The following is a 23379-nucleotide window of genomic DNA, read 5'->3' as shown; positions in this document are numbered from 1 at the left end:
CAAAAGATAAATTAAAAGTGATAAAGTGATTATAAATAGCAAAAAAGCATCAAATCCTAACATTTGAGAAGCTTAAACCAGCAATTGTTTGGCATTTTTGCTTGATAAATGACTGCAACAATTGAGAAATTACCTAAATTGTCAAAGATCAATTTATAGTTTAATTCAGTAATTGTCTCAGTACTAATGCAGGCTACTGTATTTATTAAGAGTCTATAATTTAAATATTGACAGTTTCTTTGCCCAGCTCTACCCCATTAAGTGGAGTCACACTGTGAATTCTGGCTTAGGATCCAATAAGGAAACATGCCAAAAAAAACTGTGCTTGATATGCTTTAATAATCCCACAATACAGTAACATGGGGCTCAGTGGCATTTTAGGAACGGCCCCCAGCTGCTTGCCCTCAATCAAACCCTGCCAATCTGGAAAAGTATCAGAAGAGAAATGTGGCCTGATTGCCTTGTCTGTTTCCTGCTGGCTACTCTCTGTCCAGTCACTTTCATAGTGAGGCTACCAGGCTTTCAAGGAGGCTTATGGCGCCATCTGGTGGCCGACCTCCGCTCTAGTCGGTATTCAGGCACATGATGGGGGAACTTACCCGTCAGAATCGATGCTGTTTTCATGAACCATGGCTTTCAGGGCGTCCGAATTTGCTGGAGAAAAAAAAAAAAAATGAGAGGGAGAGAAAGTTACACATTATTACACACAGAAGAAAGGAAGAGAGAGAGGGAGAGATAAAAGCGGTGTTGGGAATTAGCGAGGAGAACGCTCCAGTGACTTCAAAAGCACAGCGTTTATTGAAAGATGGCTCCAACAGATTAACTCCTTAACACAATTAAACGGCACATCACATGCAATCACTGAACACAATTGCTGGTGCAAAACAACCTCAAAGGAATGAGCCATACAAGTGAAAAGTCAAAAAACTCCAGAATATGGTTCTGCAAAGTTATATTTCTGTCTAACGATGTTATTATTGACTAATAAGAGGTCAGGAGTTTGGCCCTTGGAGATAAACGTGTTTTGATTTTCTCATATTGCACATGAACAACAACTTCTGCTCACGTACAAAGTAGCATCAACACAGCGCCAACAGCTCAGATATAGATTTACATAATTTGCTCCCGGAGACGGCTTTCCCTAAGGCCTGGCCCTGATGCATTCACTGACTTCACCGGGAGGAGCAGAAGCTTACGCAGATAAAAGCACACTGTGTGCGCTGATAGAGAGACTCTGTGTATACCTTGGGAAACGGGGCAGATGTACCGAGCTGCACTGAGACACAGCCAGATGACTCACATGTAGGTGAACGCGTAGGAGTTGCATGTTTTGATTCTGTGTAAACGTACGAGGACGTTTGACTCAAACCACTGACCTCTTTATCACCCTGGATCATCCTCGTATCACCGAACACCGCAGGGTATTTTACAACAACATCCTTGGTGACTGCTGGTTATTTTAAGCCTTTAAGTATTACGAACTTCCTTTTGCTTCAGTCACTTTATAGTGTTTACACAAAGCTACTGTGGCACGGGGTGAAAAAATGCAAGACTGTCATCATAAGAAGATCAAATTACAAAAGGTTTTAGTTTTTGGCAAAAGTTTGGTGTCTTTAAAAGGAAAATGTGACCTTAAATGCCAGTTTTAAGAGAACAGCTATTTGTAAAGTGACTTCAATTTCTTGTATTTTTGCATCTACCTGGTCGGCATAAATAATGCGCCGTCACACAGACATTTCCAGTGTATTATAGCTACGATGAAACCTGAATGCAGGAACATTTTGACAGCTTTCAATCTTAATGGTTTTGATTTTAATCTGCAAGAACTGAAGTGCTTCTTTACAGCCACAAGACACAGTGTGTAGTGTTTTGAATATGGATGCGCTGTAACGTCTTCCTGTCATCTTTGAGAAACGTCTTTTCTAGTAGAGAAGAGAAAAGTGAAAGGTATTATATTCTTGGAAACATTTTTGATTAAATATTTTACCCTCCAGGTGGACTTTATTTTAAAGTTTGTTGTGTAATGATGCTACAACGAGTGTGAATGTGGCAGCGCTGTGATGTCCTTATTTGTGGATGATCTGTAGATGGCAGTCTCTGTCTGTTCAGCCCTGGAAACTACTAGTCATGCTGAGTTCTTCTTCTGTTTACCGCACAAACTGTTAAACAAACAATTACAGAAACTGCTGCTGCTGCTGCTGCTGGAAATGGAAAAAAATCACACATGACTTCCTGTGTTCCAGTTATTAATACACAATGAAATGTGCCAAGAGTTCGGTGAGCAAGGCTGAGATGTTGTCAACAGGGAATTTACTGTACGTATATGAAAATGTGTCAGAATATTAATGCAATACTGATACAATCCTGAAGCACACACCAGACATAGTGACACCGTGAGGCTGAGTCGCAGTGGACGGTTTACAACACCGTCTGTCCAACTCTACAAACACTGTTACAACGAAAGCACTGATGAGTCACCTCACAGTTTACCTCTTGAGGGTGGACAAGGAAAAATCTACTTGCAACACTGGACAATGATGTCCAGTCTCTGAGGAAGGACGACGAATATGTTGCTTTCTTTTCACATGTTAGTCATTTGTTTCAGATATGAGGGAGTGGAAATTTGCAGATACAAATCCTAAATAATAGACTGTTCTGATTAGCCAGTGAGTACAATTTTAGGGTAATACTACTACTTTGATGTTATTTTTCATATATTTTCACAAAGTATTTCAATTTGAGCATGAAGAGTTGGTTAATTAAGTGCTTAGCTTGTGTCATGAGTCAAATTTAATCTAGAATCTACAGTAAAACACTTGTTTAAGAGCCTGAAATGATCTAAATGGAAACAGATTGAAGCTACAAACTATCAATGTGTCATTATACACTTTACAGTATTGACAGCAACTGAAACAGCAATTCCTCTACTTCGCTAAAATATCTCTTCTATCTTTTTACCTCAAGACAGAAGCTACATTCTCAGATTTCAATAGAAACTCTGCTGCCATGGGAGGTTTATCAGCACTGAGGTAAATAACCTCCAGTTCTCAGGACAGGTATGAGTGTAAATATGAATCAAGCTAATTGATTTTGACACAATAGTAGCCTTATCTCTCCTGTTACCACTTTTTTTTTTTTTTGCAGCTTAGATAAATTGCTTGTTAGTAATGTCATGACGCTATTTAATTTACGGGCATAAGACAGTCAACTAATAACTAAACCACTCCTGAGACTGAGAAACAACGATCAAACAAACATATCCTGTAAAACCTTTCTTTTAAATTCGTCTGCAGTGGCCCGTTTGTGATGAAACTCCACGAAGATCCTCATTCACGAGCCAAAACCTTTCCCAGAAGAGTCCCTCAAACACATGTACACTACCACAGTTACACAGGAACATACACACCTTCTTCCTGAATAGTGTGACAATAACAAAACAATAGTGGAGTGACTTCACAGAAGGAGGGCTGATAAATGCTGGACTTGACTTGTGGTAAAAACCCCTCGAGAGTCACATGTTGGGAAGCCTTGAGTATCAAATGTAAGAAATGTTATGTTTTACTTTATCTACTGCCTCGGCATAGTCATGAAAACATCTATGACAGCCATGTATTAGGTGTAATCAGCAGTTTTTAAAAGGTGGGAAAAGCACATTTAGTTTGTTTGTCGTTTAATATGTCAGGTACGTACCTTCATTTTTCATGATATAGTGAACAATCTGTCCAACTGTGTCGTTGTTGTCACTGAAGGTGTCATTCAGGTCTGGAAAAACAAAAACACACACAGAAATATTTCCATTACAAATTATGTGACGGCAAAGTTCAACATGACGGGGAAGTAGAGTCAAAACAAGAGAAGTCGACTATACAGCCTGAGATCCTGAGTGTAAATATACTTCTAAAAGGTGACGACCTCCAGTCTGCCAGCAGACAGTCTTCGGGCATGGCCTGAGGGCCTCGACAGCCAGAGACTGCTGACATCTTAAATGCTAAACATGATCTTCATAAATCCTCATTTAAGAGCACTTGTTAATATCATAACTTGAAGACATGACTCCCCTAGGTTTGGCTGTTTAGCTGGAGCAGGAATGCAAATGATGAGGTTTAATGCAAACCCATGCATGGTTTCTCTGTTCCTCTATTACCTGAAACCTGAGCTTAACATTTCATTGATATGATATTAATATTGGGATAATAAAGAAGATATGATCCCATCACTTTTCATCTAGCGCCACCCCCAGGTCAAAGATTTAATAATAATTAACAGATTAATCGTTAATCAAGATAATTGTTAGTTGCGGCCCTACTGTTCATGCTAAAAATCAGTGTATTAGCATTGTCACTGTGAGCATGTTAGCATTCTGACATTAGCATCTTAGCTACAGCCTCTTGTTTTAGTCTTAAAGGCAGCTTCACAGTTACAACTTATTAGACTACTCTGGCAGAACTCAATCGATTAGTCAATCAAAAGAAAATGAAACTATTTTGATAATCTATTCATCGTTTCAGTCATTTTTCAAGCAAAAACGCCAGATGTTCTTTGATTCCAGATTTTCAAATGTGATGATTTGGTGTTTTTCTCTGTCATATTTGACAATAAATTGAATATATTGACATTTTGGACTGTTTGTCAGACAAAACAAGCAAACTGAAGACGTCACTGAAGGCTCTGAGAAACAGTGAACGCCATTTCTTCACTATTTTTCAACATTTCAATCCACTAAACACATAATTGAGAAAATAATTGGCAAAGAATCATTAGTTGCAGCCCTAAAATATGCAATCATATGGTACCTTTCTACCTTCAACATTGTGGACCAAATAGAAATAGAAAACACCCCTGTGAGGCACTTCCTGGAGTTTCCTGTTGATTGCTTCCTGTGTTTTTCCCTCCCTTCTGATAAACATAATACTTTTTCAGCAATTTAGATGGAATACCCCGGTATGTCATAATCGTCTATATATAGTAACATCTCACAGACCTGCTCACTTTAAAGGGTGCTGCTCACAACTTGTAAAAGACACAAGCAGCTGGAAGGTTATGAGAGAAAGAGAGAGAGAGAGAAACTGGAAACCTGATCATTGTGAAACCAGAGAGGACTGAATCGACTGAATGAGTGCAGTCAGAACACAGGAGCGATGTTTTTTCCCCCCCTGTACTCTTTTGTTTCGATGTGTGATAGAGAAAGGGTTGGGCTCTTTGAGAAAAGGCACACGCAGAGAAACACAAAGGCAGCAAGGGGAAAAAACCCTAATGGACTTACAACTATTGTTGCTGCTTCTGGCAGCGAGCTCACATTTACTCCTCGAGAGAAACCGGATTTACTCCTCTCCTTTTCCAATATGAGAACACCTAATGCCTCCACTTAACAAATGGGGTTATAATAAACAAGATTCAATTTGGGCAACATTGGAAATAGTGGAGGCCTGATGTGCCAGTTAGGAAAACTGACAAAGGTTTCTAGTGTATGATCACAGATAAGTGAGAGAAACATTCAGCACGAATTCTGTTCAAACTTGGCAGCAAAGTGTAAACAGTTCACTCTTTCGTAACCAATTCTCATGCCGGTGACATACCCCGAGTGCAAACAGTGATGCCAGAAGTTTCATAGCTGCACACAAGAAGTGCTAAAGCTAGAGGAGAGAGCACTAACCTCTCCTTCTTTTTGTCTTGTCATGACACGTACTATACCAGAAAAAAAAAGTGGCACGACAGGTACAGAGAGAGAGAGAGAGTGGAGTAAAGTGGGTTTCACTTTCTTGCACGGTGAAGTTCAGTGTCGACCAGAAAACTCTTCATCACACACACACACACGCACACACACAATGCTAATAACAATTAAGCATTATCTGCAGCTATCATGAAGAGCCGAGGGAAATTAAAACAGGCTCTTTGCAGAATTTTTTTTTTTTTTTTTTTGGCTGCACCTCGATTAACACACCCCTAGTTGAGTCAGAACATGAGGGATGTGAATGCCAAATGTCTTCCTGGTTGCTACTGGCTGCCACTTCTTAAAAAGACAGGCACCTTTTTTTAATATAGGAATATAGCAAAGATAAGACAATGATCAAATTGCTGTCAATATCACCACTTTTTGTCTTATTTTCTTGATTTTACAAACAAGTTTTCTGAAGATTCCTCCATCAGTGCAAACATTAAAGTGTATAACTTCACAAAATACACAGCATGATTGTCTATTCCTTATATAATCTCTCTCTTATGTTTGTTTGTTGCTTTCGGCATAGAGGAGCAGTGACAGCTCCTGGTCTTAGGCAAAGAAAGGAGCCATTCACATCAGGTCTATTCTTATCATCACCCGTCCCCACCTACAGTGCAGCACCTGGCACACACCACCTCATTAGATTTAGGAATGTAGTACAAGCCTGTAAGTAATACAGGGCAGGTGAGAGCATCTTGTGACTCTATTGCCTGATGGCTGACCTTGAATTGCACTATCACATGTGCATGACAAGAAAATAGGAAACCCTGTTCAGGCAAGTGACTAATCTGGAATCCACAGCTAAAGAAATCGGCTTCTTCTGCATTTATTTTTCTACTGACTGTAACGCAACAGCATCACGACTGCGGGGAAAATGTGGCTCGATGTTGAATATTAGTTAATGTTTTACCAGAGTGGAATTTTTCAATTCATGAGACGAGGTTGAAATACTGCTAATGTGCGTTAAAAGCGAAAAAGCTAAGCAGAACGTGCGTGAATGAAGTTTGTTGTGTCTTTAAAGTTTACTTAAAAAAACATGTGATCATCTTAACCTAATGATACATGCGTATATTTAGTTTTGAATCGTTTCCACTGAATTTAATCCAGTTTTCCTGTGAAAACTCGATGTACTCACAAGTTCACAGGAGGCGGGGAAAACTTTATAAAGCCTGGTCCATTACCAACTTGATGCTGTATTCCTAACTGCAACGAACACATTATTACTCGCTATCTCATGTACACACATTAAACACATTACACACGGTCAACAGCTTGTTTTAATCATAACTTGTTCTACATCTTAGTGCCACATTTTTTGATCCCACGCGCATTAAAACTATCAGCTGTCACATATAACAAACATATATGTTCCTGCATTCCAGCACTTAACCTTAGCAAAGTATACCTATAATAATCTTCAAAATATACTTAGATAGCTGTAAATAAACCGCTGCATGAACTTCAATAATACTATTAGAACATATATAGCATGTGATTACAACATGAACAGTTTAAATACCACTATGTGCCTATGTGGCTCTTACAATTTGCATTTTAATGATTTAATTTAAGTCAACAGGCAACAGTAAAAGTTGCTAAAAGGTGCTAAGTACAAAGTCTCATGGCCTGTATGAACTTATCTAATCTGACATGTGTCAGTAAAGCCTTTTCTTTAAAGAAAAAAGCCATGCAACGGAAAAAATGCTGCAAGAGGACAGAGGCTATACGAAAATGTTATCTGGAAATTCAGGCGTTTTACCAGTTTACAGTTTCTTAACTGTCGAACTAATTTCTCTTCTCCTGCCACTTGGTTTAATATGTTGAGCAGTAATCTTGGGTGTATGCTGCATATTGATAATGAATGCTGTAAAAACAATAAGTACATAATGTGGATGCAATAAAAACTTGAAGCTAATCAGAATACCGTCGGACACTTCACTAGGAGTTTATTTAGATCCTGCCTATTCAAATGGTGGCCCACGGGGCACATCCAGCCCAGAAACAACCTCTGAGTGGCACAGAGGCTATTTTAATATTTTAATTGTAATACTACTTTATAAAAAATATTTGTTAATTGCAATGTTATTGTGTATCCTAAATAGTTATAGCCCTGCAGCCATGGTCAAAAATCCATAAGCAGTCAGGAAACAAAACCAACATGAGACACCTATTCTCCCGCCTGTCACTACAGGATCTGAGTCAATCAGGGATGTGAGTCACATATGCGCAAGCGGGTTCGCCATCTTGGACAGCTAGCAGCTAGGTATGGCAACACCACTTTGACACATCACAGGCACCCGCCCCACTCAACCGCGCCCCGTCGATGTACATCCGCTAAAAGTGCTCAGATTGTTATTATAAGTGTCTGATGACATTATGGAAAGGACCATACAGAGAAATAAAATGTTTTTCTTCACCTTTCACTTGATTCGGTCTGTTTGTTACTGTGTCTGACCGAGTCTCGCTCGAGGAGAAGTCTCGTTCTGGAAAGTGAGTTGTTGCAGGAAGACAATGGTGGGAACGTGAGTGAGTTTGTCGTGGCTAAATATTTAGCCGTCTTCCTGCTACGACTAAACTCTTATGAGATTTCCAAGCGAGACTTCTCCTTGAGCGAGACTTGGTTCTTTATTCCTCTGTATGGATCCTTTAATGTTGTCAGACACTTACAATAACAATCTGAGCCTGTCAGTGGCAAAAATAAGCACTTTTAGTGGACGTACATGTAGATACTGGTAGAGAGAGAGTATGTTATTTTTTCTGTTTTTGCACTTTGTGATGTACCTGAGTCAGATATACGTGACCAAAATTAAAAATAAACATTGCTATTTTTACTACATTCATTTGCATTTGTTTATAATTTTGTCATAACCAAAAAAAAAAAAAAAAGTTTTTAAATAGGTTGCTGAAAATGTCTGACCCATCTACGTTTCCTGGTTTTAAAATCTGACCTAATTTGTAATTTAATAGCCCTGATTTAGATGATTGGACAAAGACAGGAAAAGGATTTCTAACAGACAGTGACAAATTTCCAAACGTCTGCACTGTCACATTCATTTCAACACTTCAAAAGAGTGTTTGAAACTGCCTCCGCTCCCCTCCCCTTTCCTTACCTCCGCCCAGCTCAAGATCCCTCTCTACTTCTTCGCCCTCCTTCTCGCCCTCATCCTCGGCCTCGGTGGTGCACCGATAGCCCTTCCTCTTCAGTATGTGGCAGATCACCACCCCTAGCAGGCCCAGGAGGAAAAAAACCGGCACCAGCACAAAGGCGGTGTAGTCTGGGTTGGCCCCTCCTCGTCCGTCTTTTCCAGGGACTGTATTCTGACTCGCTGGAGGACAGAGAGGGAGAAAGACGAAAGAGATAAACACACAGTACACAGTAATACTTCTAATTAGCTAAAGTTTAATAATGTCATACTTCATTGTGGGCACAACACGCAGAAAACAAAACAAACGGATCGTCATTACAACGCCCTTCATGGTAACCTGATATCAACAGAGAGTCTGAGGGTTCGCTTGAGGCCCAGGCAGGGCAGCTGAGGGGATTTAAATGCTATGAGCTGCGGCATGACAGAGATTTCATGTTCCCCTTCCTGGATCAAATGAATCTGCTGCTGTCTCTGCCCTCTAACTGCTCAGTCTGGTGCAAGCTGTCGCCTCCATTCACAGATTTGCGGACCCATTTGGTGTAAGAGGTGGATGTGAGATGTGAGATATACAGTGTAAAGCTGGGAAGTACAGTTCAGTACTATGGGAGCGTCTGTATGTACCAGGGTTGGTATTTGTATTTGTTTTTCATGTAACTGACTGCAACAAAAAGAGCACAAACACCATAAACTTACCACTCTATCTTGTGCTCTCCCACTCCCATCTGCCCACCCACCCACCCACACACCGGACTTTAGACCCATTAGGGTGCCACAAGACTCTTGGGAGGGCTGCTTGGAGAGGCTTTACAGCTGAAACTGACAGTTATTTTCATTACAGATTCATTTGTCAGTTATTTTCTTGATTAATCAATTAATCGTTTAGTCTAAGAAATGTCAAAAAGTAGTGAAAACGCCCATCATAACATCCTAGAAGCCAAAGTAACATCTTTGAATTGCTTGTTTTGTCCAAACCCAGAAGTATTTCATTTAATATCATATATGTGGGACTGCAACTAGTGATTATTTTCATTATCTATTAATCTGTTGATTATTTTCTCGATTAATCAATTAGTTGTTTGGTCTATAAAATCACTGTTACCCAAAGCCTATGATGCAACCTGAAATGTCTTGTTTTGTCTCATCAGTCCACACTCAAAGATATTCAGTTTACTATCGTAAAATACTAAAGAAACTAGAAAATGTTCACATTTGAGAAGCTGGAATCGGAGAATTTGGACATTTTTCTCTTAAAAATGACTCAAAACGATTAAATCGATTATCAACATAGTTGGCGATTAATTTAATAGTTGACTACTAATCGATTAATCGACTAATCATTGCAGCTCTAGTGCTGATAAACCTCCGACGGCAGCAGAGTTGCCAGTAGATATGTTTTAGTGAAGTAGTTGGAATCGCTGTTTCAGTCGCTGTAAAAACTGTAATGTAGCCTATAATTGGTAGCTTGAGTCTGTTTCAAGTTAGACTATTTAAAGCCCTTAAAAGGTTTCCTGGGAGATTTCCATGCTGTAACAAGTGACTCACTGTAGATTTAACACTGGAACTCTCAAATATTTGGCATTTTTGCTTGAATAATGACTGAAACAATTCATCGAAGATATTCTAATTCAATTCAATTCAATTCATGAAAATAGTTGAAGATTAACTGTCTTTTGATTGATTAATCAATTAACTGAGTTCCAGCTCTACATGTTCTTAAAAAATCTCGGGAATTTCAAGCCATAATTCTGTCACAGACTTTCCAGTTACACGACTGAATGATCTTATATTACATTCCACATATTGGGCTAACTGTCTTGAAACTGACCAGGTCGTAGGTCAAAGGGTAGCCCGTGACCTGTGGTCAGCTATAGGCGAAAGCTCCCCTGGCTCCTGCTGTTGGCGCACCACATGAGGCATTCCAGCACAACACACAAACGGGCTTTTGTCTGTTTTCCTGTTCAAAAAAGTGTGTGTCTGTGTGTGAGGGAGAGAGTCAGAGAGAGTCAGCGAGAGGCCGAAAGACAGAGACCGACTGACATAGGAGGTAACGGTTTGGACAGAATCTCAATCACTACCAGATTAAATCAAACCCTCATGCCATTTGAAATGTACTACAGCACTGTGGTGTTTAAGTGTGTATCTGCATACCTAACCATGAGCCTCCTGATGCATACAGGCATGTGTGCCCTTCCATTGTCCCAGTTCCCTGGTGCATCAGACTGCGCACACTCATAAAGACCATTGTCTGCTCAGTGACCGTCCTGTGACCGCTTTGTGTCCATGTGCTTATATCTAGAGATGACGCTGGTGACGACCACGCTAGTAAGCTGTCCTGGCACAGTCCCACGCCTCCGAAGACAGGATGTGTTGAGGATGTGATTCTCTGAATGATTCACAATTAATCATGGGCCAATTAAAGGATTGTATTCAAAGCATTAAAAAGAACTGGTGAACAGCAACTGGCAAAGTCCTTGAGGAGGATTTAGAGTTGCGTCACAAATCTCATAGCAACCACAACTGATGCCAAGATGAGTGCCATGATGGAGGTCATCAGAGGGAGGGATAAACATTGGTTAAAGTCTCCCTCCACTCAAAAATATGTTTTCCTTCTTGTTCCTACAGTTGGATGTTTGAGCTTCACTGTGCAGAATGACGTATATGTAGTTTGACACTAGAAGGATGTTTTCACATTCATCTGCTGACAGTGGAAAGTTTCTCTGAGCTCACTGAAGATCATATTTTAAAGGGACGGACCTACAAGCAGGATTTGTGACATCACAACTAGTTTGGAAGCCAATCCTGGTCCAGTATGCAACAGCAGTTAAACGTTTGAAATGAAACAATATTTGCATGTTCATAGATTCAGGATTTTAAGATTCAGGAGAATCAAACAAGTACTGAGAAGCATACTTACTGGGAAACATATTCCTACAAGGAAAACATATCAAGTCTTTACAGTGAGCAGCATCATCTACATCTCAAATCCTGAATACTACTGAATACTTTAACCATTTCAGAACTGCACAGGACCTCCAAACGATGATAAAGTCACTCAAACGGTCAATACCTTTCTCTCTTATAAAAAGGTGTTCACCCTCCGGAGGAGCAAAAGTATTTCTGTCTACAGTGTCAAATCCTTCAATTGAAACATTCTTTGGAGCTGAGCCCAGGCTGAATAGGTCAGCATTACCGTTCTGTGAGTTTAATTTCCTGCACTTTTATGAAGATTTACCCTGGGAGCGCTTTTGTCTGCTTGAAGGTTATCAATGTCTTTTCGGCAACGGCCTCTTTCACAAAAGTGATGTAAAAATCAATCTCGAGGGGCAATAATTTGTGCTCAGAACAAAATAACCTCAACAACCTGAACTGTCTGACAATTTAGCAGTTTGTTCTGCCTTTTCTGTTCACACTTTCCCCTCCCCCCGGCTTCCCTTGTCCACCTCTTCTCCTTGAACACTGCTAGTGTGTGCTGGAATATCTGCATCTTGAACTTCTCTCTACTCTTGTTATCACCCAGATTGATCTATACTGTGCATGGAAATCACCCCAAAAGACAAACGCAGTTCCAAAGTGCAGTTTAGGAAAAGAGGATGTTAACATTCCTCTCTGCTGATATCAGCACAAAAACCTCATGACACCAGGAAGCATGTCTGAGTGTACTAACCTAAATAATATTTCCAGTTATATTTCAGTTTCCAGATACATTCAAGATAATTTGAGAGTCCAAATCTAGATAAAATAATACCAGTCTGAGTAAAATCTTTTAAAACAGGGAATCAGAGATGCCTGCTAACCTTTTCTTATAAGTAACTGACCTCTCCGCTATAAACATCATCTGTCATCTGACACTTAACCAGTTGCATTATTGTCTTCCATTACTTAATCTTAGGAGAGAGAAAGGAAATGGAAACAGTTCAAATTCTCCACACTGATCACTGTTGTTGCAATCTAGCAATAACCTCTACTTCCTATTTTATAAGCATATCTATCACCATAACTCTGCGCTGAATACTGATGGCTTAGAAAGGCCCCATCTGTTTGTGGCTTACCAATCTTTCCGCATTCAGGAAATCACATGTGGCTAGAAAAGCAAATCTAAGACTCGCTTACTCACTCACTTACTTATTTACTTACAGATGGGTGACAAATTAATGGAAAAACCTGAATAAATGAGTGGAGAAACATAACAAATGCAAACGCTTCTACACAGGTGCATTGCATGGTACAATTAAGCAATTAACATCCAATCATGCTCTGTTGCATGTATAAAAATTCTGAGCAGGCCCAGTTGATTCTGATTTTGTATCAAGATGGCAAGAGGAAAAGATCTGATTGGTATTGAAAGAGGGTTTATTATTGTGGCAGGAGCGTCAGTCACAAAGACGGCTCAACTGGCTGGTGTATCAATAGGAACAACAAGAGATTTATGGGAAAGACATCAGCAAATAGGGTTGGAAGTTGTGGTCGACAGCGCACATTAGATGACCGTGATGCTTGTGCATTAATGTGATATGTAAGGAAAACCAGAAGAGCAACTCTTCCTCAGGTGACTGAGAATGTCAATGCAGGATGTGATCAGACTGTCAGCAAGAACAGTCAGTTGACAATTACATAGAGAGAGATGTTATAGCAGGGCTGAAGTGCATAAACCTCTCATTACAAAGATGAATGCACATTAGAGAGTTCAGTGGTACAAAAACCATAGACACTGGTCTACAGAGATGTGGAAAAAGTGATATGGTCAGATGAGTCATCCTTCACCAGTGCATATGTGGCGTTCCCCAAGAGATCAGTACAGGCCTGAATATTTGACCCCTACAGTGAGGGGATCTGGTGGCTCTGTTATGCTGTGGGGGGCATTTTGCTGGCATGGTTTGGGTCTTCTTGTCCCCTCAGAAGAAAGAGTCACTGCAAATCAATAGAAAGTTGTTCTGAGTGATCACCTTTGTCCTATGATGAAACATTTCTCTCCTGATGGGAGTGGTGTCTTCCAGGATGACAACGCCACCATCCATAGGGCACGAGAAGTCACTGAATGCTTTGATGAGTAAGAAAATGATGTGAATCATATGCTATGGCCTTCACAGTCACCAGATCTCAACCCAATTGAACACCTACAGGGGATTTTGGGCTGCTTGTTAGACAGCGCTCTCCACCACCATCATCAAAACACCAAATGAGGGAATATCTTTTGGAAGAATTATGTTCATCCCTCCAGTAGAGTCCAGAGACTTGTAGAATCAATGTCAAGGCACAATGAAGCTGTTCTGGCAGCATGTGGTTACGCAACACCTTATTAATACACTTTATGTTGGTTTTTCTTTCTCTTTCTGGTACTTACTCAGAGCAGGGTGCAAAATTAACTTTTTTGTCCACTGGCTAAATGGCTAGTCATCATTAAAATTTAACCCACCACACAATGGATTACCATTGTTTTTCTGTCTGGTGAGTGAAGCCACTGGAATATTTTACCTGCATTCGACTGGTGGCTGCTGCTAATTTTGCTCCCTGCTTACTGACCATACCTGTTTGCTTTGGATCTCTTTAGCCCGAGTGCAAATATCTTTCTGGAAAAATGTGATGTGTTGAACATCCAAATTGCACCACCCACCAACAGGTCAAATTCCTTTCTACAAATGTCTGCTGTGCGGTAGTTACAAGTGTGTGATAAATAGACAGGGAGGAGGTTGCAGTTACCCCAAACTCCCACATCTCCTGATAGCATTAACTGCTCATCTTCACCCAGCATACTTCTTAAAGGGGACATATCATGTTTATAGTGAATTTCACTTATTTGTATGCTCTTATAATGTCTGATGTCTAAGTTAAACATGGTCAAAGTTAAAAAAGTTGAGGTGAATGTGAATGGGCTTCAGTTTGCTCTGAGCACTTTGTTTGCGATGTTATCTCTACTTCCTCATCCAAATGACATAAGATTGTTTGTGCACGCCCACAAACGACCGTCCTTTCCGTTGTCTTTGTTGCTAAGGTTGTGCAACAGGTTGTTCACATTGTTCAATTGCATATTTCAGATCAGATGTAAGCTCAAACATGTGCTAATGTATTCAAGAAGTTTCCATTTCAAGTAAAGAATGAGAAAAAGAAGTGAAATCCGACTACTACTATTTGTTTACGTAGCCTCCTGAACCAAGTTTGCCGAGATGCAGCTTCCAGAAGCTAACCAATCAGAACAGAGTGGGCTCATCGGGAGGGGGAGTCAAAGAGACAAGAGCTAAAACGGCCTGTTTCAGACAGAGACTGAACTGAGGGGCTGCATAAAGGACCAGTGTAAGATAAGTAAGGAGTTTTTTTGAACTGTAAATAATGCAAAGATATTCCAGTAGGGCCCCAGAATATATAGACCTGGAAATGTGCATTATACATGCCCTTTAAATGCAATTCCACGCAATGCTACCAGACAAGTACGTTAATTTTTAATCATTTCGGAGATCGAAAAAATATTTGGCTTCCCTATCTTGTGACCCCTCACATTTATCTTAGGGGGGGGTGTCAAATGGAAGTGTGTTCACACTCTGTATGCTATAGCATTGCATGAGGTGGTGAAAACACACAGACAGACTACATTAATGTATTTTTAATTCCAAACCAACACACGGGATAACAAGGTCTAATTGAATGAGCACGAAGATTCAGCCCTGGCCTTTTGTGGGCTACAGACCCCCAATGACTCTTCATGGAAAATGGAAACAGACACAGAATTTTTAAAGATTATGAAGAAAACCAAAAAGCCGGGCATTGGCAAGAGTACTAAAAGCAGAACACTAGCTTGAGTATTCCTTGATGTAAAGACTATAGTGCTCGTCTTTGACACATAAATAGTCCTAGAGACTCTTTATAAGAGCTTTAACGGGCTGTATAAAGCATTCATCAAGATATTTACCCAGAAAAGTCAATAAAAGTCTGATTATTAACAAGTAAGGGTCCTGTTCAAATATACACTTCATTTTGTATTCAAAACATTTTCTGTGTTCCTCTAAACACACCCTGGAACTTAGTTTATTTATGTACTTAAAAGCAACATTTTGGAGATATAATTTAAAGTTTATAACATACTTGATACAGTTCCTAAATGTGTTTTTGACAGACACTGTTCTCCAAAATGTATCTTCTCAAACATTATAGTTACTTCTTATACTGTAGTGTCATAGAGTATCCTTTGGCTGCTGGTTTAATGCAAATCACTGAACCTCACTGCCATCATTTTACAGATAGTGGTGCCAAATTGGTTTAACAAGTAACTAGAAAGTTAACGTCTGTCCTCTGAACAAAGTCATGAGGTTTTCAGATTAGGTTTTGAATGTTTAATACAGAAAATGACACAAATTGGGATCATGGGAAAAGTGCACTTTTGCACTGCAGCACTTTTTAAGGACAATTCTTAAAATGTAAACCTCAGACCTTGAGAAACTAGCTAGTATACAGAATATAAAGTTCTTTATTACATTAGGACAAAACTTCATGTTGACTTAAGCTTTATTAGGGCTATAATAAATTAACTGGGATGGGCTGATGCTCCTAATTTCTACAGCGGTGATGGAAGAAGTATTCAGGTCCTTTACTTAAGTAAAAGTTCTACTGTCACACTGTGAAAATACTCCACTACAAGTAAAAGTCCTACATTCAAAACCTACTGAAGTAAAAGTATGTATTATCAGCAAAATTTACTTAAAAATATCAAAAGTAAAAGTACACACTACACAGGAAATGTTCCTGTCAGTGTCTTCCAATTATATATCATGTTTTTGGATCAATATTACTGCTGTATTAATGTGCATTTTACTGCTGTAGTTATTTGAGGTTGTGCTAATTCTAACTACTTTATATACTGTTGATTAGTTTAACCTACAGTAATGCGTCATAATCAATAAGAGCATCATATTTGTAGCGTCGCTGTCCTGTGAGAACCACATATCTCTGAAAGGTCAACAAGCTCAGAAAAAAACAGTCAGGTTTTCAGCTTTGTGAGAATGCATTTTCCAGCTAAATAGTTTATTTATCTTAAGAAGTAGAAGAATTTTCTCAACCCATAAAAGGAGCATTTAATCCTTACAATTTAGAGATACATGGCTTTCACTAGACAGGAAGGGTATGAAAATGGACAATGTGAAAAGCTGTCAGACAAATGTAGTGAAGTAAAAAGTACAATAAATACCTCTGAGATGTAGTGAAATGGAAGTATAAAGTTGCATAAAATGGAAATACTCAATTAAAGTACAAGGACCTCGAATTTGTACTTAAGTACAGTACTTTAGTAAATGTACCTTCGATACATCTCGGTACACTGTACGAGTTAGAGAAAACTAAAATTAAGTTTTTTTCAGGGTTTGATAACGTTAGTCATTCAACGCCTCTATAACGAGGGGCTAACGTGTAAAGTGGTGAATATTACGTTCACAATGATATTTTCAAAGCAGCCTATTAGTTTTCTTCTATATTACAGTCTTTAATGGATGCTCACTTTTTCCTTCGCTTTACATTAGCTGCATCGTATCTTTGAGTTCGCCTGGATACGTGTCCAGTATCCTCCCTAAACTTTGCCTCCAGTTGACCCCATGACTTACACACTAGCTTCTTACGGGATGTACATCAAGCTTTTCTAGAAAGGAGATGAGAAACTGTGACATATCGACGACACTTGACTAAAGCTGCACCTTTTCTAATTTCCACGCAGAAGAGGAGAAGCTCGGAAACTTACGCGTTACGATGGCTGAATCGGCCATTGATGGGTAGGACAGCGGCGAGCCGGCGGGCTGGTAGTGTAGTAGTGACAGGCGGCCGTTGGGCGCTGTGGTCACCGCCAACCGTGGTCACTATAATAAGATAAAAGGAGGGACAAACGCCGCAAACATCAACGTTGTTTCCTGATTCCCAAACAGCGGATACGCCCTGTTCTTAAAGGGGAACCCCCACCTCCATCCCTCAAAAAGCAGCGCTTATTCTTTTTCCCGCTGCATTCTGTGAAGACCCGCCCCTACTCTGTCTCTGATTGGCTCTGACTTTGATTTTCTTGCCCCATGCCTAAATTTAACCAATCTGACCAACGAAGACAATGAGCACTAGCCAATCAGAGACAGAGGAGGGCGGGTCTTCGCGGAATGCGGGTGGGAAAACATACACCGTCGATTGAGTAAGATGAGTCACATAGTAAGACTTCCGTCTTCGTTAGCCGTTGCTTAAAAATTGCGGTTTTCAGTAGTTCAGATCGTTTCATATGCTTGTAGCTTATGTAGTTATTGTAGTTTTGACATTTGAGACTTCTGTATTGATTATTCTAAATAAAATCCACAGGTGTGCGGTAAAGTAGACGTTTAAACTGTTTCCTTCAACTAAACAAAGATGGCGACCATAACATCACAAAATAGAAGTATTGATGGAGCCATAACGGGGCCAACTTTTATTTCAACTAATTTGTTAAATGTTAACCTTAAGTAATTTAAAGTGGGTCTCATCTCTCTCACATCTCTCATCTTACATCCTTTCCTCGTCCCTTTCGTTCTTTTCAGAGGGTTCACAAAGGTTGAATTTTGCCACTTCTCCAACAACGTGGAAAAAAGTGTTCTTGCTGCTTTTTAAAAGAAACTGTAGCTAGGTTCAAATCAGAATATATAGATGACAGTCAAAAAGGTAAGTGGGCTGCAAGATAATGTTAATTCAAAGTCCAAAACAGATCTGTTCCACTATCCAAAAACTGATGAATAACCACTTGGAGTGTGAATTGCATGAAAAGCATTAAACCTGGCCACTCAGAGAAACCAGCCCGAAATACAATCTGGTCATAAAACAAACATAGTCATTCTTAATCAGGTGAAGGCGAAAGTATTTCAGATTTCACTTCAATTCTGTATGCTCTTCCAATTGAGCACATGTATTACAAACTAGGCAGTAAAATGTCTGGCCAAAGGTCCAACGCAATGAGTAACAGTATCTCAAGTAGTCCTTTAATATAATCTGCAACATATCTTATCTGTCCTTCCACCCAGTCTAGTTCAATAAACAGGGAAAAAGTCTGAGTGTGTGTGTGTGTTTTTTTATGTCATCCATAAATGATTTAAACTGAAACATGTTTCTCACATCCGTTCCCTGCTGCAGGAGAGCCAGTTGGAGTACCAGTGAGAGTGAAGTGCTGAGGAGTCATCACAGTAGTGCTCATTCTTGAGCCAAAGTGAGTAATACGTCAGACTAAGTGGTTTCTTCCACTCCATTTCCCGTCTACTATCTTCGCCTGCTGTCTCTTCTTCCTCAATCTCATTTCTGTCAACGATGTGCTGATCCTCCAGTGAAAGAGATTCAGATTCACCCGCTCCTTCAGCCTTGAGGAGCTGCACAGCCTGATCGTTCTACTAAGGGAGCTGGTGGTGGATCCTGACTCCAGCATCGCCAAACAGGTAAAGAGGATGTTCAGTAAAGGAAATGCACACTTTTTTTATTTGTCTTACAGCTTTATTTGATATTTAAGTAGACCTCATCACATTGTGAATAACATTCCTCATTTTTCTCACAATGACAAATGTTTTTTCTGGATGTCAACTGATCTTAGACCCAAGAACAAAAGATTTTAAGAAAACAAACACAGAAATCAGTCTGTTAAACATACACTAAGTGCTGTGAAATGAAATGTATCTGTGTGTGTAGCTAATTGTTGGTAACTTTTTTTTTTTGGACAATGGCTCTATTCCCTGGTGAGCATTGTGAGCCATTCGGGCTCTACAGCTCACTCTGGTAAGTGTTTGGTTGGCTCACGTACTACGACACACAAATCAGCAAGACCACTGGTGCATCGGTCTGTCACCAGAGAAGAAGAACATGCGTACATGCTGTTCTACGAAAAGCAAGTGAGAGAACAGTTCTATTCATATCCAAAAAAGTGTATTTCATGTGTTGGTTTCTTTTTTGAAGATGCTGATAGACAGTCATGTTCTTAACAACTTTCCCATAGAGCAGGAAAGAAAAATATAGCATTGTTAAAACAAACTAACACTTGACTTATGTATGTGTGTGTTTTGCCTTATCAGCAATAGACAAGTCTCATGGTTGGAGCACAGAGAAGAAGAAGAAGAAAGGGCCAGCCTCGTGCCTTTAAACAACTTTTTATTTTTTATTTTTGTTGCTGTTAAGAAAATATTTTTTAAAACACTGACACACTCAAATCAAGAAGTAGAAATGTACTTTATGCATTAAATGACTTATACACCAATCTCATTTATGTGACTTATATATAACAAGTACTTATATACTTTATTTAAGTAAAAGTAGAAATACCAACCTTTAAAAACACTGCATTACCAGTAAAAGTCCAGCACACAAAATTTTACTTAGATAAAAGTTCAGAAGTAATAACAGCAAAATGAACTTAAGTATTAAAAGTAAAAGTTTTATAGTATTGGATATATTGTATTATTGGCGCATTAACGTATAAGCAGCATTTTTATGTTTCAGCTGGTTGAGCTGGAGTACTTTTTTAACTGCTTTATACAGTTTTTTTTTTAATCTATAACACTTCAGACTATACAGTATATTATTCATGAACCTATTTAATCTGCAAAGTAAACTGTAGCTGTCAAATGAGGTGGAATAAGAAGTACAATATTTCCCTCTGAAATGTTGTGGAGTAGAAGAACAGTTACATAAAATGAAAGTACCCTTTAAATTGTACTTCAGAAATAGTTACGTTACTTGAGGAAATGTTGTGTTCTGAAAATGGCAGAATAAATGTGATAATCATCCTTCCTACTAGGACTGGCGGTACTATTGTTGTGCTTTATGTTGGTATGAATCCATATTTGAAGTTCTATGACTTGAGGTACTATTGCAGTATTTTGTTGAATTCTTGTGTGCAAATCTTGTCAGTTTGATTGTTTTTCCTGTTCAAAATGCCACGTCAATGTCCCTCAGGATTATATAAAAGTTATTTTTGAATAAGTTATTTCTTGTTGTTGTTGTAAGTACAATTGTATTTATTATTACATGTACTTATTTAACATACTTATTATCTTCTTTATGAAATTCAAGTTCAATTGAAAAGCAGTTGTAGGAGAGTGATGGGTGTGGGTGGGGCTCCAACCTAAAGCTTGTACTGTGGTTTTACTGTATGTTTTGTTGTTTTCATTGTTTTATGTTGTGAATACAATATTTTTCACCTGAAAACTCTTCTGTGAACAACTCAACGATTGAGCCCCTTGACCCTTTTAGCACTTTGTTGATGCACTTCTTTCTTGTTGTTTTTGCTATTTCTTATACACTTGTCTAGTTCCAGTTGTTTCTTACTTTAATAATTATATTTGAACAAATAAAACAAAACCTTCTGTCAAGCTGTCTTTTTCATTGCACTTGCACCTGGTCAGCTAATCACTAATTGGACAGATTATCTGCCCCAACGTCACAAACAGAAAATCAACCACAATGCATACTTAACCACCGTAAGGTTGAGCCCAGATGATAATAAGGTGAAACTCAAATAAAACTATAGCTACAAATTAAACAAGTTTTTATTCTCTTGCTTGTATAACCTGGCTTTAATTTAAATTAACGGATCAACTGTAAATTTGATTAAAACCATCAATATACATACCAAAAACATTACTATACACATCTGCTTTCTTCACATGAAATATTCTCCATACAGTATGTTCTTAGATATTAAAGATAATAAAACCTTTACGTAGGAAAAGCACAGTTGTAATTAATGATGCTAAGTAACAACAGCAATATTAATATGAGCAGCTGTCTTACTGTTACAGAACAAATCCATCATTAATGTTAATAGTTACACCTGTGATTTAACTGCCATGATGTCATAATGTCAGCAATGGAAAAGGTTATTTTTTCTAATGACACAGAGAGAAGGAAATAAGGATTAAAAAATACTTGAATAAGCAATTACAAATGACATTCTGTCCAACAGGTGACTAAGAAAGATAATATTGGGCAAACCCACGGTGCTTATTGTTGAACTTGATAGAAAATTAAAGAACTTGATAGAAAAATGGCTCAGCAACAGCTAGTTTTAAGCACTTGTTTAAATGCTACAGAGACAAAGCGTTATAGTATGATGTGAATAATTTTCTTCTTGTCAGTCTAATAGTAGTTTCAGTTGTGATTACACAGACTGATTATATTACTCCAGTATGTCAGTGTTTTCCCTCCTATGGCACCAAATGTACGCAATGCTGCCCTCTACTGGACATATTCATGTAGTTTGAATATCCCATTCTTATAGTGGCTGATCCACATCACACTGCTTGTAGAATGCAAATGTTTGTATGTGCAAAGTTAAGTATGACATTTATCCATCCTACATACTGAATTGTATGCACTAACAAGTGGATGAAGAATGTGATTCTAGATTTTGTGACTAATAGGTAACTTCTTTGTAAGTAGCATATTACTAGTGCAATGGTCAGTGAAGGATTTTGAATTAGTTTTAATTTTTCGCATGTCATCCACTGTTCAAAGCATTTGGATGTGATATATACTTTTAAAACATGCATAAGGGTTTTCCCTGAGTCAGAGCAGCATATGTCAGTATTGCACTGAATGGTATCACATTGTCACCTATTCCAAAATTGTGGCTGAATTGAAAGAGCATACCTAATTTCTTTGAGTTAGGTTTACTCAAAGTGGTAAACATGACAGCACAGTGAACTGGTCTGAATGTCTGCAGCAACGGACACAAGTACCTGCCAGTAGCTGGAACCAATCACATGCACCAGATCTTTGGCCAGATGGCCGCTCAACCAATAAAAGGCTGCGTATCAACGAAAATAACCAACTAGTGAGACATAAACGCCTTTTATATCATATATCAATATTTTGTATTGTATTATATATATTTTTCTTGTCAAAATGCATTATGTTATATTAAATTTGTTCCTAATAAACACTAAAGTGTAATATTGTAGAAATATACAGTTACACATTGGCATGTGCCCGCGTACTGCCCTACATCTGCTCTGTTTACAGCCACTCAACAGCCACCCCGCCTGCCGCGTGCCTTCGAAGGCAAGGAGAACAAATGACGTCACAGTACAGAGAGCACGTTGAAATGTGCATGCCGGGGCCTTCCCGTTGCCATAAATACAAGGCAAAAGCGCAGCAGAAACAGCCCTGTGTTGTTCTGTGCGTCGGTCAATAGATACAAACGTAACTTTTCAAAATGTGCATTGTCCACAGTAACCTCGTCATATAATTTTGCAAGGTCAGTGTTATATATAGGGGGAAGTAAATGTCATCATTTTTGTCAGTTAACTCATGACAAAAACCAACTGATATGTATAACTTTGTATAAATCTTCAGCTGTGATGTTTGAAGAACATGATACCTAAATGTATGATTAGTTATAAAATTATAGTAGTTAATGGAAAATGGAATAACATTCATTTTTAAACTTAGTAAATAAAAAATAGTTAAAGTAAATAAAAAAAGTATATATAACTATAAGAATCAGGTTTATTGCCAAGTAGGTTTGCACATGCAAGGTGTTTGGTGTTGTGGTGC

The 23379-nt window shown here is 38.8% G+C and overlaps 1 protein-coding gene and 1 long non-coding RNA gene across 4 annotated transcripts in view; one reads left to right on the top strand and one right to left on the bottom strand.

Annotated features, from left to right (window-relative positions):
* The window catches only part of rell1 (RELT like 1), a 30629-nt gene extending 12782 nt beyond the window's left edge, over window positions 1–17847 (bottom strand). Inside the window, exons 1-4 of the mRNA XM_042401195.1 lie at window positions 17582–17847; window positions 8830–9045; window positions 3691–3762; window positions 600–654 (exon numbers count right to left, since the gene is read on the bottom strand). Of these exons, the coding sequence (XP_042257129.1) occupies window positions 600–654; window positions 3691–3762; window positions 8830–9045; window positions 17582–17606 (368 nt within the window). The 5' untranslated portion in view covers window positions 17607–17847. The remainder of the gene's footprint in view (window positions 1–599; window positions 655–3690; window positions 3763–8829; window positions 9046–17581) is intronic.
* A 172-nt stretch (window positions 17848–18019) lies between these two features.
* Window positions 18020–21194, top strand: LOC121889330. 3 transcript variants are annotated; one of them, XR_006093500.1, is made up of 5 exons: window positions 18020–18250; window positions 18390–18510; window positions 18976–19048; window positions 19164–19718; window positions 19899–21194. It is a non-coding gene; the product is annotated as an uncharacterized LOC121889330 (long non-coding RNA). The 3 variants fall into 3 exon arrangements; XR_006093501.1 differs by having other exon boundaries at window positions 18020–18510; window positions 19164–19271; window positions 19571–19718; XR_006093499.1 differs by having other exon boundaries at window positions 18020–18510.
* The last annotated feature ends 2185 nt before the right edge of the window (window positions 21195–23379 follow it).

Source organism: Thunnus maccoyii, chromosome 22 (assembly GCF_910596095.1).
Source record: "Thunnus maccoyii chromosome 22, fThuMac1.1, whole genome shotgun sequence".
In the NCBI taxonomy this organism is placed as follows: domain Eukaryota; kingdom Metazoa; phylum Chordata; class Actinopteri; order Scombriformes; family Scombridae; genus Thunnus; species Thunnus maccoyii.
The sequence above is the reverse complement of the archived record's forward strand: the minus strand, read 5'-3'. Positions and strand labels throughout refer to the sequence as shown.